A 12,262-nucleotide genomic window follows, 5' to 3' on the forward strand; every position below is an offset into this window, starting at 1 on the left:
GTGAATATATTGTATAAAATTTATACGGTAAGTAAATGAAAAGAATTGAACAAATATGTTATTGTGTTTGTTATATGACTTGTGTAGAATTTTTATGGTAAGTAAATGAAATTTAACTATAAAACAAATAAATGAATAGTTATAATTGTTATTGTGATTTTAAGTTTAATTGTTATATTATTAAGTGTTCGCATTATAGAAATACCACTGAGTATACCATACTCAGCGTACGGTTTGTTTCCGTGCGCAGGTTTAGTAAAGATAGAACGTTGAATTAGCATCCCAGTTCGATCCCAAATTCATTAAGGTAAAGTGTGTTAATTATTAGTAATGGCATGTATCTAAGATGTCTTATGTGTGTGTCATTTTGAAATTGTAAATGTAAGGATGAAATGATATTGTATGGATTTAGTGAAAATAGTGGTAAATGAATAAATATGGCCTTCAGTAGTGTAACTTTTGAAATTCACCATAAATTGTGGAAATTGAATTAAGGGCTGAATAAAATATGAGATTAAAGCCTGATGAGTCTAGTTTCATATAGAGGAAATGGTGCATGCAATTGGATTTTATGTTATGAGATATTTAAATTGTTGTGAGACAGAGTCTGAATGACTTCGAGATCCTCTATTCTGATTTTAGAAAATCATTAGAAATTATACAAAAATAATTATGAGTTTTAATTTATATAGTTAAAATCCTATCGAGTCTATTTTCAAGAGGGATGGATAGGAACATCATCCGAGTCTCGAATTATGAGATAAATAATTTTTAGTGAAGAGAGGTCAGAACTGTTGGACAACGAAACAGGGGGAAATTTTAGAAATAAACTGTACTAATTGGCTGAATCAAAAATTCTGAAAATTTTATGGTAGAAAGGTATATGAGTCTAGTTTTAATGAAAATTAACGAAACTTAATTTGGAGTTTCGTAGTTCCAGATATAAATATTTTAGTGACTATTGCTCAAGAAGACAGTTTTGACATGAACATAAGAAAATAATAGAATTATGTGTAATTATTCTGTAAACTCCGGTAATGCTCCATAGCCCTCTTCCGGGGTGGTTTGGGGTTAGGGGGTGTTACATGTTTATTACTTTAGATATTCAACCAAGTTATTATTTTGGAAATTGTTTTTAAAACTTTGGTTTTTCTCTAAGTTTATTTTCCGCAGTGTTTTCCAAATACGATTTCCAACAAATTAAATGTAAATATTGTAACTACTAAAAAAGTTATTGTAACATTATTTATATTTTAAATATCTATTTCAAATTTAATAATAGTGTATTTAATTTGTAAAAATAATGATAACTTTTAAAATATTTATTTTAAATATGATTTTAAAATTTACATAATCTATTATGTGAAATTGTAAGTTAAATTATTGAAATTGAAAGGACTAGTTATAAAATATAACTTGCAAAACACTATTAAAATTATATTTAAAAGGTAGAAGGGTTTGTCTTGGGATTTTCCTCTCCACAAATGTTTACTTTCTTTACTTGTCACGTGTAAAAATTTTATGGTCTAAACATATTAGAAACTTAGAAACATTGTAATATAATTAATATATATATATATGTGTGTGATGTAATGTAATGTGATAATTATAAATTTTGTAATGTAAACATGATTTATTTCCTAATTCAGCTAAAACCTAGTAATATAATATAGGGGTAATGTAACTTTTGGCTCTTAAATTTGGCAAGTAAGTTCACATTGGCCAGTAAGTTCACATTGGCCTATGAACTTATTTTTATCCATTTTGACTCCTTAATTTGAAAATTGTTATTCTTTTAAGCCTAATCTGTTAATGACCCAGAAAAAAATAGGGATAATGTAACTTTTTCCCCTCGAACTTTTTTAGGTCCACTTTGACTTATTAACTTGAAATTTGTTATTCATTTAAACCCATTCTATTAGTGATTGTGAAAAAAATAGGGATAATGTAACTTTCGCCCCTTGAACTTGGCAAATAGGTCCACATTGGCCCTTGAACTTAGCAAGTAGGTCCACATTGGCCTCTAAACTTAATAAGTAGGTCCACATTAGCCCATTGAACTTGATAAGTAGGTTCACGTTGGTACATGTACCTTTTTTGTTCATTTTGGTACTTGAACTTTACAACTAGGTCAATTTTGATCCCTAAACTTAAAAAACCTAAAAGTTTTATATGTGCCACATCATCACTTGAAAAATAAAAATAAAAAAATTAAATGACAATGGGGGTACAATCGTAGAGTATCGGGTTTAATGTTTAAATAGCCAAATCGATAGTTGAAAGGTTATATCATCGGTTCGACCACTGAACTAACAATAATTAAATAAATAATTAATAAATCTAAAAAGTCAAGTAAAACTAGTTATATATATATTTACTTTTTTAGATTTTTAATTATTTATTTAATTATTGGTGGTCTGATGGTCGAACTGATCGAACTAATTGAATTGAAAATTAGTGGTATAACCTGTTCAACATACGACACTCTAAGGTTGTATCACATCATCATCTAGTTTTTTTTTTTCAAACTCAAAGCGCCACATCATAAAAAAAATACAAGTCCAATGATTTAAAGTGGACTTGATTGTTAAGTTCAAGTGAACCAAATACATGTACAAAAATGAACCTAGTTGTCAACTTCAAGGGCTAATGTGGACTTACTTGCCAAGTTTAAGGGCCAAAAGTTACATTATCCCCCTTTTTTTTTACGGTCATTAATTAAATGAGTTTAAATGAATAACGATTTTCAAGTTCAACGGTCAAAAATAGATAAAAAAAAAGTTCATTTGCCATTGTGGATCTACTTACCAAGTTTAGGGGCCAAAAGTTACATTATCCATGTGATATATATACTTATATATAAAGAGAAAGAATCCACTTACATTAGTGTAAAACTTAAGTGATTTTATACAAATCCATAATTTTTCTACGATTAATATTTTAACTATCTAAATATTAAAAATTTTAAGATATATGTACTTGTCATGCACGTAAAAATTTGGCACATTTCGATATATATATCATATCAATCTAAAATATTAGTTATATTAACATATATCTAATTTAATAGTTGAAAGAAACTAATAGTTACAATTTTTATTTTATGCCAAACTTAACATGCATTGTGCATGGACAGAGTGAGTAAATATTGTGGGATTTTTCTTTTAAAATTAAAATGTTTATAGAGGTCATATAAATTAATGTATAATTTTTTCCTTATTATTTTTCCTCCACTTCATTAGTAGATTTTCCTTTAAATATTTTTCATTTATATTAAATATTTATAAAAAATAAATTTAAGGCCTAAACATATAAAAATGTGTTTATAAAGTCAACATACAACTAATAATTTTTTAGAAAATAAAAATCACTTATATGCTTATTGCTGTTATGAGAATGTAATATATTAAAAGTTCAAACATAAAAATTTACAATAATTGCAGTAATAATTTTAAATAAAAATATTAAATTTCTAAATGATATTCAAAAAAATTCAAATTTACATGAAAAATAAGCACCAAGAATAATAATAATATTTATTATTATTTATTTTCTACTCAAAATTTGATTCTTATTTCTCTATTTTGCCCCTCAATTTTTTCGCCGCCAGCAACGACCATAATCAGCTAGCTGTTTGGGACGAGAGAAAAGGAAAAGATAAAGTAAAGCCCAAGCAGGGGTACCTCTCTTTCCTCTCTTCAATAAAAAGAAAATAATATAATATTAAGGAATTAAAAGTTTTTCCACAACAATCACGAAACCCCTGTAAACTCTCTGTCTCCTGTCTAGAGTCTCGAAAAATTCCCTAATCTTGATCCAATTTTTCTCTGATTTTTTAAATTTGTTTTTCAGGGTCCTTTATATTTTTCTATTGGAGGCTTCTGGGGGGGTTTTTTATTGAATTTTTCCTTCGGTCGTTATCGCAGACGAAGAACAACAACGTTAACATAGCCATCGGCAGAGTCAGCAACACAAGGCGGAGACCCTAAAGTTCTCGCGACTTCGGATTTCTAATTGTATTTTGTTTTTGGGTTTTGTGCCTGTTTTAGGGTTTGAGTAGGTTTCCAATCGGAGCCCCTAATTTTGGTGTTGTAATCTTTCCTTTATAGTCTTATTATAAGGAAAAAGAAGGATTAGCTTTTTATTCTGTAATTTCAGTTTCAATTTTGGCTGTATCCTCCCTAATACTCTACAATTAGCAATAATTTGATTCTTACCGCTGCATTTGTTCTTTTTTTTTTTGTTTTTATATAACTTAGGAAGGAAAGGAAAACAAAAAAAATCTGTGTAAAAATATTAGCAATAAAATTTTGATTAATTCTCATTTTGTTGCCAGAAAGGAAAAGAAAAAAGTGAGACTGAGTGAGAGAAAAAAAAAAGAAAAAAATTATAAAAAAATAAAGAAAAATGGGGAGTCCTGGATTGGGAACTGGAAACAGTGGGCAAAGGTTAGGCATCACGGAACCTATTTCGTTGGGAGGACCGACTGAATATGATGTGATCAAAACCCGAGAGCTTGAGAAGGTTTCTTTTTAACTGTACTTCCACTGCTGTAAGTTGTTTAGTGTTTGAGACTATACTGAAATTTGGTTCTTTGGAATTTTTAACTTCCAGTATTTGCAAAATGTGGGATTGTACGAGAGTCAAGAGGAGGCTGTTAGTCGAGAGGAAGTATTGGGGAGGCTTGATCAGGTTGGTTTGTAGTCCTTATTTGTCTGTCTCTTAAGAATTTGAAGTAGAATGAATTGGTAATAGTACTTACTATTTCTTGCTTGATTCTTTGAGTGTGGATTTATGTTTTTGGGTTATAGTGATTGGTGATGATGAACTTGTTGTTGATGTTAATTTAAACAGATTGTGAAGAATTGGGTTAAGGCAATTAGCCGTGCTAAAGGTTTGAATGAGCAATTGGTTCAAGAAGCAAATGCTAAGATATTCACTTTTGGTTCTTATCGGCTAGGGGTATGGCTGATTTCTTTCTTGTCTTAGCTTATTTGTATTTATCTCTAAATTTCATTTGAGTTGTAGTCCTGTAAGTTATAAAGGGCAAAGCATTAGGGTTTAATGAATTTATTATAAAGTTTTGTAATGGATGTACACTTTTATTAGCTGATTATGAGATGGTGGACAAACACAGAACTGAGTTATGTCTTCAAGCGGCTATTGATGCGAGCTTGTATGTTTGTTCTGAATTTCTGCCTTGTCATATTTGTTTATATATTCGTAGCTGATGCATCTATCTTAGCAATACCTGGTGGTTTATGAACGACTTGACTATCGTCTTGAGCTGGCTCTTTCAGCTTGTGACTAAGTTTATCGGCTAGAATTACTTTATGCAGGATGCTTGCTTGCTCTGCTATCTCATTCATCTATGAAACAGCATAGGGTTTTGTGGAAGAACTATTCATGCTTCTTCTTTGTGCAATTTCAACTACTCTGTTTAGGGTTTATTTTATTACAGTGCATACTTGTAATCTTAGACATGCCTCCATAGTAGTTCTATGTTCTAAATTGGTCAGATATTGAACTTGCTGTGATGTTTTCTTGGTTTACTCAAATAGCTCCAATCTGACTGGAATAAGGCATTTATATTTGGTTTCTAGTTTCCCATTTTAAGAAAGGAGACAAAACTGTGTCTAGAGTTTGATCTTCTTTATCTGGTCATTGGAGTATATAGTTTTCTATTAATTAATGTCTATACTGCTTTGAGTTTCGTAGTTCTGCAAAATTCATAATAATACCTTCAAATACGTGGTTTCTCTTACTCTTGCTTTGACTTTGGAGTTCTAGGTTGTCATGCTTTCCTTTGTCTTTGTTTTTTTGTAAACAGGTACATGGTCCTGGTGCAGATATAGATACCCTTTGTGTGGGACCTAGACATGCGACACGAGAAGTGCGACCAGATCTTTCTCTGCTTATGTTTCTTCAGTATTTTTTTCAATCAGGAAGTTTTAATTGACACCAAAAATGCTTGTACATGTTTGGATGTAGGAGGATTTCTTTGGTGAACTACACAAGATGCTATCAGAGATGCCTGAAGTGTCGGAATTGCACCCTGTGCCTGATGCTCATGTCCCGATCATGAAATTCAAATTCAAAGGAGTTTCCATAGATCTTCTCTATGCAAAACTTTCACTTTGGGTTATTCCTGAAGTATGCACTGGTTTATCCGGTCTCTGTCTTTAATATCATATACACCATACTGTTTTCATTTATTGCAAGGGGTTTTCTTTAAAGTTAATTTGCCATTCGAGATTTAGAAGAAGATTTATATAAGTGATGAAGCTTGTAATTATTCTATTTCTGCTGGAGTTTTTAGTTTGAGGAATTTGGGGGTTCACTTTGTGGAGGCAGTGTTAGATTGGTTGTGGGAATGGAATCCACTACATGAGTTATATTAGTATTTTATTTTGTGAATGATGACAGCCAAATCTTTATGAAGCATTAGAAGTTGTTTCCACTTCCTGGTCCCCATTATATTTGCTTCTCCACATGCATTTTTCTAGGTTCCTTTGCTTGCTTTCCTTTTCATGTATAATGAGAGTAGGAATTATTATAATTAAAATAGAAATGGTTTAACTGGTCATAGAGGAATGTGATTAGTTCACCTCGTAGTTTAGAGGCTGCTTTGGCTTGCCGGTTTGGTTGTGGTAATGAATCCAAACAAAACCACAGGTCTACTTCCATTATGTATTTTATTAAACAAATTCTATCATAAGGAGGTGCTCATAGTTGGTAATTTACATTGTGATTAGATGCAATGAAAAGAACAAATTAGAATATTAGATTGCAACCACGTTAAAATTTGCATGGTGTTTAATGATGATCATTAGAGCTGTGCCCTTAGAGGTATTCTGAGGGAGAACAGGTGGTTTTTACTCAGCTTTGGCTATGGCCTAGGGAGTGATGATGTTTTGTGTATTAATTTTTGCATAGCAATCTTGTCACTTAAAATTCATTATATTTTACCTCTCTCTTCTTCGTTGTGTCTGAAAATTCTCATAGCTTGTGTTGATTTCTGGGGCAGGACTTGGATATTTCGCAAGATTCTATATTACAAAATACAGATGACCAGACAGTTCGTAGTCTTAATGGTTGCAGAGTCACTGACCAAATTTTACGGTTGGTTCCAAATATTCAGGTTGTGGCTACCACTTTATATAGTGTGCACTACATATGTTTTTTTCCTCCAGAGATTCTGGACTTTGATTATGTTCTGTTACTTGATCTGCAGAACTTCCGTACAACTTTGAGATGCATGAGATTTTGGGCAAAACGTCGTGGTGTTTATTCTAATGTATAAGATGCTTTTCTTATTGGTCAGATTATCCTCTAGATCCTTTTATTCTTACCTTGATAAAAAAGTAATCCTTTTTTTTTTTTAATTCGGCAGGTTGCTGGTTTTCTTGGTGGTATAAACTGGGCTTTGCTTGTTGCTCGTATATGTCAGCTATACCCTAATGCTTTGCCCAATATGTTAGTTTCTCGATTTTTTAGGGTGTATACCCAGTGGCGATGGCCAAACCCTGTCATGCTTTGTGCAATCAAGGAAGGATCTCTTGGTCTTCAAGTTTGGGATCCTCGAAAAAATCCTAAAGATAGATATCATTTGATGCCAATAATTACTCCTGCTTATCCTTCTATGAACTCTAGCTACAACGTGTCATCAAGTACTTTGCGAATCATGACAGATGAATTTCAGAGGGGTAGTGAAATTTGTGAGGTATGATATTATGGTTCATGTCAAATCTCTTCTTGCCTATTTGTTGTTTTGTTTTCATTAGTATGAAATCAATTCCCACGAAGTAGTGTATTATTTTTCTAATAAACCCCAAAATCAAACAAAAAACTTGCACAAATCTATTGTGGAGCATTTTGCATTTTCATTGAACCAGGTGGTGAGGGAGAGACTAAGGAGAGAAAAGAGAGTGAAGTTTGTTTCAAGTGGAAAGAAATTGTTGAGGTTTTGAGCTTGGGGGCCATGTTGGAGGGTATGAGCTATGTATATGGATACCAGGCTGTAATAAGAGAAGATATTGGTGTGGAAGGGGGGGCAAAGGAGGGGAGAGAGAGAATAGAGATAAGAAAATGAGGGAAAGTCAAGATTTAATAAATACTGAAATGAAAAAATTAAGAAAAGTTTTAGCATTAAATAATTGATATTGATCTTAAATCTAAAAATGCTTATTGATCTTAGATAAGAAAAATCTCAGCTGAGATAAATTCTTAGACAAATGATTTAGAAAAGGCAATATCAAATGCTTTGTTGTATTTATAAGAACTATGAGCTTACCTCAGCAATATTTTATTTTCATTTCAGCTCACTGTTGGGTTTGGTACCCAATGTCCAAAGTTGTTTGAATTTCAAAGCAGTTTCTAGGTGGATTCATAATCTTCTTGACTCTTTAGAATTTATTTTTTGAATACTCATGGTTGTTGATAAAGCACTTCAATGTAAGTGTAAGATAACCGACCGCATTAGTGAATTTTTAATGAAGACGTCAATCATCTCAATCATGGATTTTAAAGTTTTGTTGGGCAACTAAAACTTGGATTTGGACCCCTTATTTGTATAAGTTAGCGAAACCCAGTATCTTAAAACAAATCTGTTGTTTTAATGGCTAGGTCTGAACTAGGGGGAACAGTTTTGATTGGTAATTCCAAGCCAAGAAGCTTTTTGGGGGTACATAATTAAAGACATTATTTGGAGTTTTAATATTTGAGCTTCTAAAATCAGATACAGATTTGGCTTAGATTTAAGTCCATGTTGTTTTGGATTTCCCAACTAATAATTCATTTGGAGCTGAACTGAAAATCCTTCACCGTCCAATTCTTGTTTCCAAAAGGACTATAAACTTGTTTGCTGTTTGATTTTCTTCATACCTTTTTAATAATTTCTATAGTTCTCATATTGATTTTGCACCTTGAATTTGTTGACATTTTTTAGTGCTTGCAGGCTATGGAGGCAAACAAAGCTGACTGGGATGCCCTTTTTGAGGCTTATGCCTTCTTTGAAGCATACAAGAATTATCTACAAATAGATATCTCTGCTGAAAATGATGATGATTTAAGAAATTGGAAAGGCTGGGTTGAGTCCCGTCTCCGTCAACTCACATTGAAGGTGAAAATAGTTTTCTTTTTTGTACAAGAGAGGGCATGACTAGAGTTCTATTTATACCCTCTTGAAAATCAAACAACTCACTTCTTATAAAATTCTGAAGTGGTTTTTGGTACCCTACCTGTTTTTTGTCTTCTTTATGCTTCTAGTCTATCGTAATCCTTTTCAATTTTTTATTTTTAAATCTAGATTGAAAGGCACACATATAACATGCTTCAATGCCACCCACATCCTGGCGATTTTCAAGACAATTCTAGGCCCTTCCATTGCAGTTACTTTATGGGCTTGCAACGCAAACAAGGAGTTCCAGTAAATGAAGGCGAACAATTTGATATAAGGTTAACTGTCGAGGAGTTTAAACACTCTGTTAATACGTACACTTTATGGAAGCCTGGAATGGAAATCCGTGTATCTCATGTAAAACGTAGGAGCATACCTAGCTTTGTATTTCCTGGTGGTGTCCGTCCTTCCCGTCCATCTAAAGCAACCTGGGATAGTAGGAGGGCATCAGATGCAAAAGTTTCTGGTCATGCTGGTTCAGACAAGTCTGGTGAAGTTAAAGGAGCTGCAGATGGACAGGTTGATGGAAAGAAGAGGAAGAGGGCAGATGACAATGCAGATACTCAATTGAAAAACAGCAAATATATCACTGCTGTGCCTTCTTCTAGTGCAGAAGTTCAGGTGGGTAGTCCTGGGGGTACTGTGACTCCTTGTTCCTTGAAGGGTGACAATGTAGATGCAACAGGATTGGTTGAACCAACAAGGGGAAAAGATGAGAGCAATATGACAAATGGCTCAAAAAATTCAAGTACGGAAGAACTTTCTTCCCTTAACAGTGAGGTTGATGGATCACTTAGATATATTCCTCCACATAAGGGTTTGCATGTGACCACTGATGCATCAAGCTCTAAAGAGGCAGAGAAGTTGGCTATTGAGCAGATAATGTCTGGTCCATATGTCTCCGACCAAGCTTTTCCAGAGGAACCTGAAGAGCTTGAAGATGATTTAGAATTTAGGAACCAGGTTGTATCTGTGGGGAACACTAACAATGGCTCTCAGCAGGCTCCAGTGTCAGATGCAGCAGGAGCTGCACCGATAATATCAAGCAATGGAGCTGGTCCTTCCATCAGTTTACATGCTAGTGGGAGTATAGAGGAGTTAGAGGTTTTTGTGCTATCCCTTCTCAGTTATTTACTAATTTCTATTTTTCTAGTAGCTCTATGAATTCTTGCTTTCATTACATTGCTAGATATCCCCATTATGATTCTTTTGCTTTGAATTGAGCCCTGCTGCTTGTTTTTTGGGGAAAGTTCTCTGTATGATTAACTTAAATTTTTATGGTTTTCTGTTAGAAAGTGCACCATTGTGCCTGAAAACAAAAATTTCTTCCCTTTGTGATAATAAAACCTGGGGCACAAACAAAGGCTGGAGATAGGGTAAACGGTTGCACAAAGGATTGTTTTAATGCTGTTATACAAAGCAAGATGCCCATTTCGCTAGGAAATTGAAGTAGGCTTCCCTTTGGCCGGTTGGAACAATGGGTGGACTAGTTTTGAAAATGTGCAATCGTAAATAATAAGCTTGTGAATGGAACTGGTTCAACCAAGAGAAGCTTCACTAAGCTCCATACCTATAAAACATTTTTGTTCCATGTAAATGCTGTTTTATCTCTTTGCAATTCTCAGAATGTACACAAGATCAAATATCGATGTTTGTTCTTACTACTAAGGACTGATTGATTCTGACTATCACTATTCACGTACAGCCTGCGGAACTTACTGCAATGACATCAATCCCTGTTGCACCTGTGGTCCAGAAGAAGCCGCTAATAAGGTAATTTCAATGACTTAGTATGGTAAAAACTTCAACTTTAAAAGGCACGAGGATTAGATTAGTTGTTTTGAAATGGCACAATTGAGGTTTATATATTTCCATTGTGAATTGCAGATTGAACTTCACGTCCTTGGGTAAGGCTTCGGAGAAAAGTGGGTAAAAGGGGGGTTTTTAGAGAAGTGGTTTTCACAGTAGTTTGGGAAGGTGGGGTTATGCATCATAACTAAAGTTAATTGTTCCCTTTCCATCCTTAAACAGTTAAGACTTATAGTTAATAAAAAAGAATTGTCAGAGTTTGCATGAATTCCAGCTTTCAGTTGTGTAAAGGAAATGGTAGATCGCTAATGCTATAAGTATTGTAAGGATAAAGCAGCTGGAAAACCTATTTGCTGTAATGCTTCCGGTTATTTATATTTCAGTACCTTTTTCTTTTAGCTATTTCGTTTACTTGAATCTAAGAAAGAGAAAAAGAATTCTAAATGAATCGAGCGAAGAATACTTGGAATGGTCATATTTTTCGTGATCAAGTGAAAACTCGGTTCAAACTTAAAAGAGTTTGAAGTCATATCACTGGAATACAAGATAGCAGTTGTTTCGAGTAACATGAAACTAGAGATGGTAATGTCTACCACCGCTGTCTTTTTCCGCTTTGCTTTCTACGGATGTTGAAATTTGGATACCTTTATCATTTTCATGAAGTTAGATATTTATAACTTTTAATATTATTTATGCACTGGTGGTTGTTCCGGTTTTGCATTAGAACGATGTGACCACTATGGTTCAATCCATACTCCTCAGATTTTAAAATAGTGGTATAATTTCAGTTTTAGTCCTTAGAAGAACGGTTTGGACTATGTATAAACTAAATATGAAACGAAGACCTTAAGGCATTCCAACACAGTACACGTGTCCTGCTTTTTACATTATAAAATAATGGTTTAATTGCAACTAAGATCGCTTTACTTTTCTAATTACTTTTTTAATTTATATAGGGTTAAATTTTAGTTTTAATCTCTATATAACGCTCAATTTTGAGATTTAATCTTTATATTTAATTTTTAACATGATTTGGTACTTTGGGGGACAAGTGTTTTGTTATTTCTCTCTCCATTATAAGATGAGGGTGCAATTTCAATTTTGATCTCTTTCCCATTTTTAGTTATAAAATAATGGTCAAATTTTAGTTTTTCGTCTTTATATTACATTCAAATTTGAGATTTTATCTCTATATTTATTTTTAACATAATTTGGTGTTTTTCAAGAATGATTTATATAATTCACATAGTAATGTATACAGATAAATGTATTTTA

The 12,262-nt window shown here is 33.0% G+C and overlaps 1 protein-coding gene across 6 annotated transcripts; it reads left to right on the forward strand.

Annotated features, from left to right (window-relative positions):
• Positions 1 to 3,555: 3,555 nt before the first annotated feature.
• LOC108453205 (nuclear poly(A) polymerase 1) lies at positions 3,556 to 11,389 on the forward strand. Of its 6 annotated transcripts, XM_053018988.1 has the most exons (13): positions 3,635 to 3,765; positions 3,853 to 4,524; positions 4,615 to 4,692; positions 4,855 to 4,962; positions 5,831 to 5,893; positions 5,992 to 6,153; positions 7,028 to 7,141; positions 7,235 to 7,297; positions 7,394 to 7,723; positions 8,957 to 9,121; positions 9,308 to 10,282; positions 10,884 to 10,951; positions 11,066 to 11,389. In XM_053018988.1, exons 2-13 carry the CDS (start codon positions 4,408 to 4,410, stop codon positions 11,109 to 11,111), a joined length of 2,289 nt encoding a protein of 762 aa, XP_052874948.1. In that variant the 5' UTR covers positions 3,635 to 3,765; positions 3,853 to 4,407; the 3' UTR covers positions 11,112 to 11,389. The 6 variants fall into 6 exon arrangements, with proteins under 6 accessions (XP_052874945.1, XP_052874948.1, XP_052874946.1 ...); XM_053018985.1 differs by having other exon boundaries at positions 3,556 to 3,679; positions 7,028 to 7,297; XM_053018986.1 differs by having other exon boundaries at positions 7,028 to 7,297.
• Positions 11,390 to 12,262: the final 873 nt, after the last annotated feature.

The sequence above is a fragment of the Gossypium arboreum genome, chromosome 9 (assembly GCF_025698485.1).
Source record: "Gossypium arboreum isolate Shixiya-1 chromosome 9, ASM2569848v2, whole genome shotgun sequence".
Lineage (NCBI taxonomy): Eukaryota > Viridiplantae > Streptophyta > Magnoliopsida > Malvales > Malvaceae > Gossypium > Gossypium arboreum.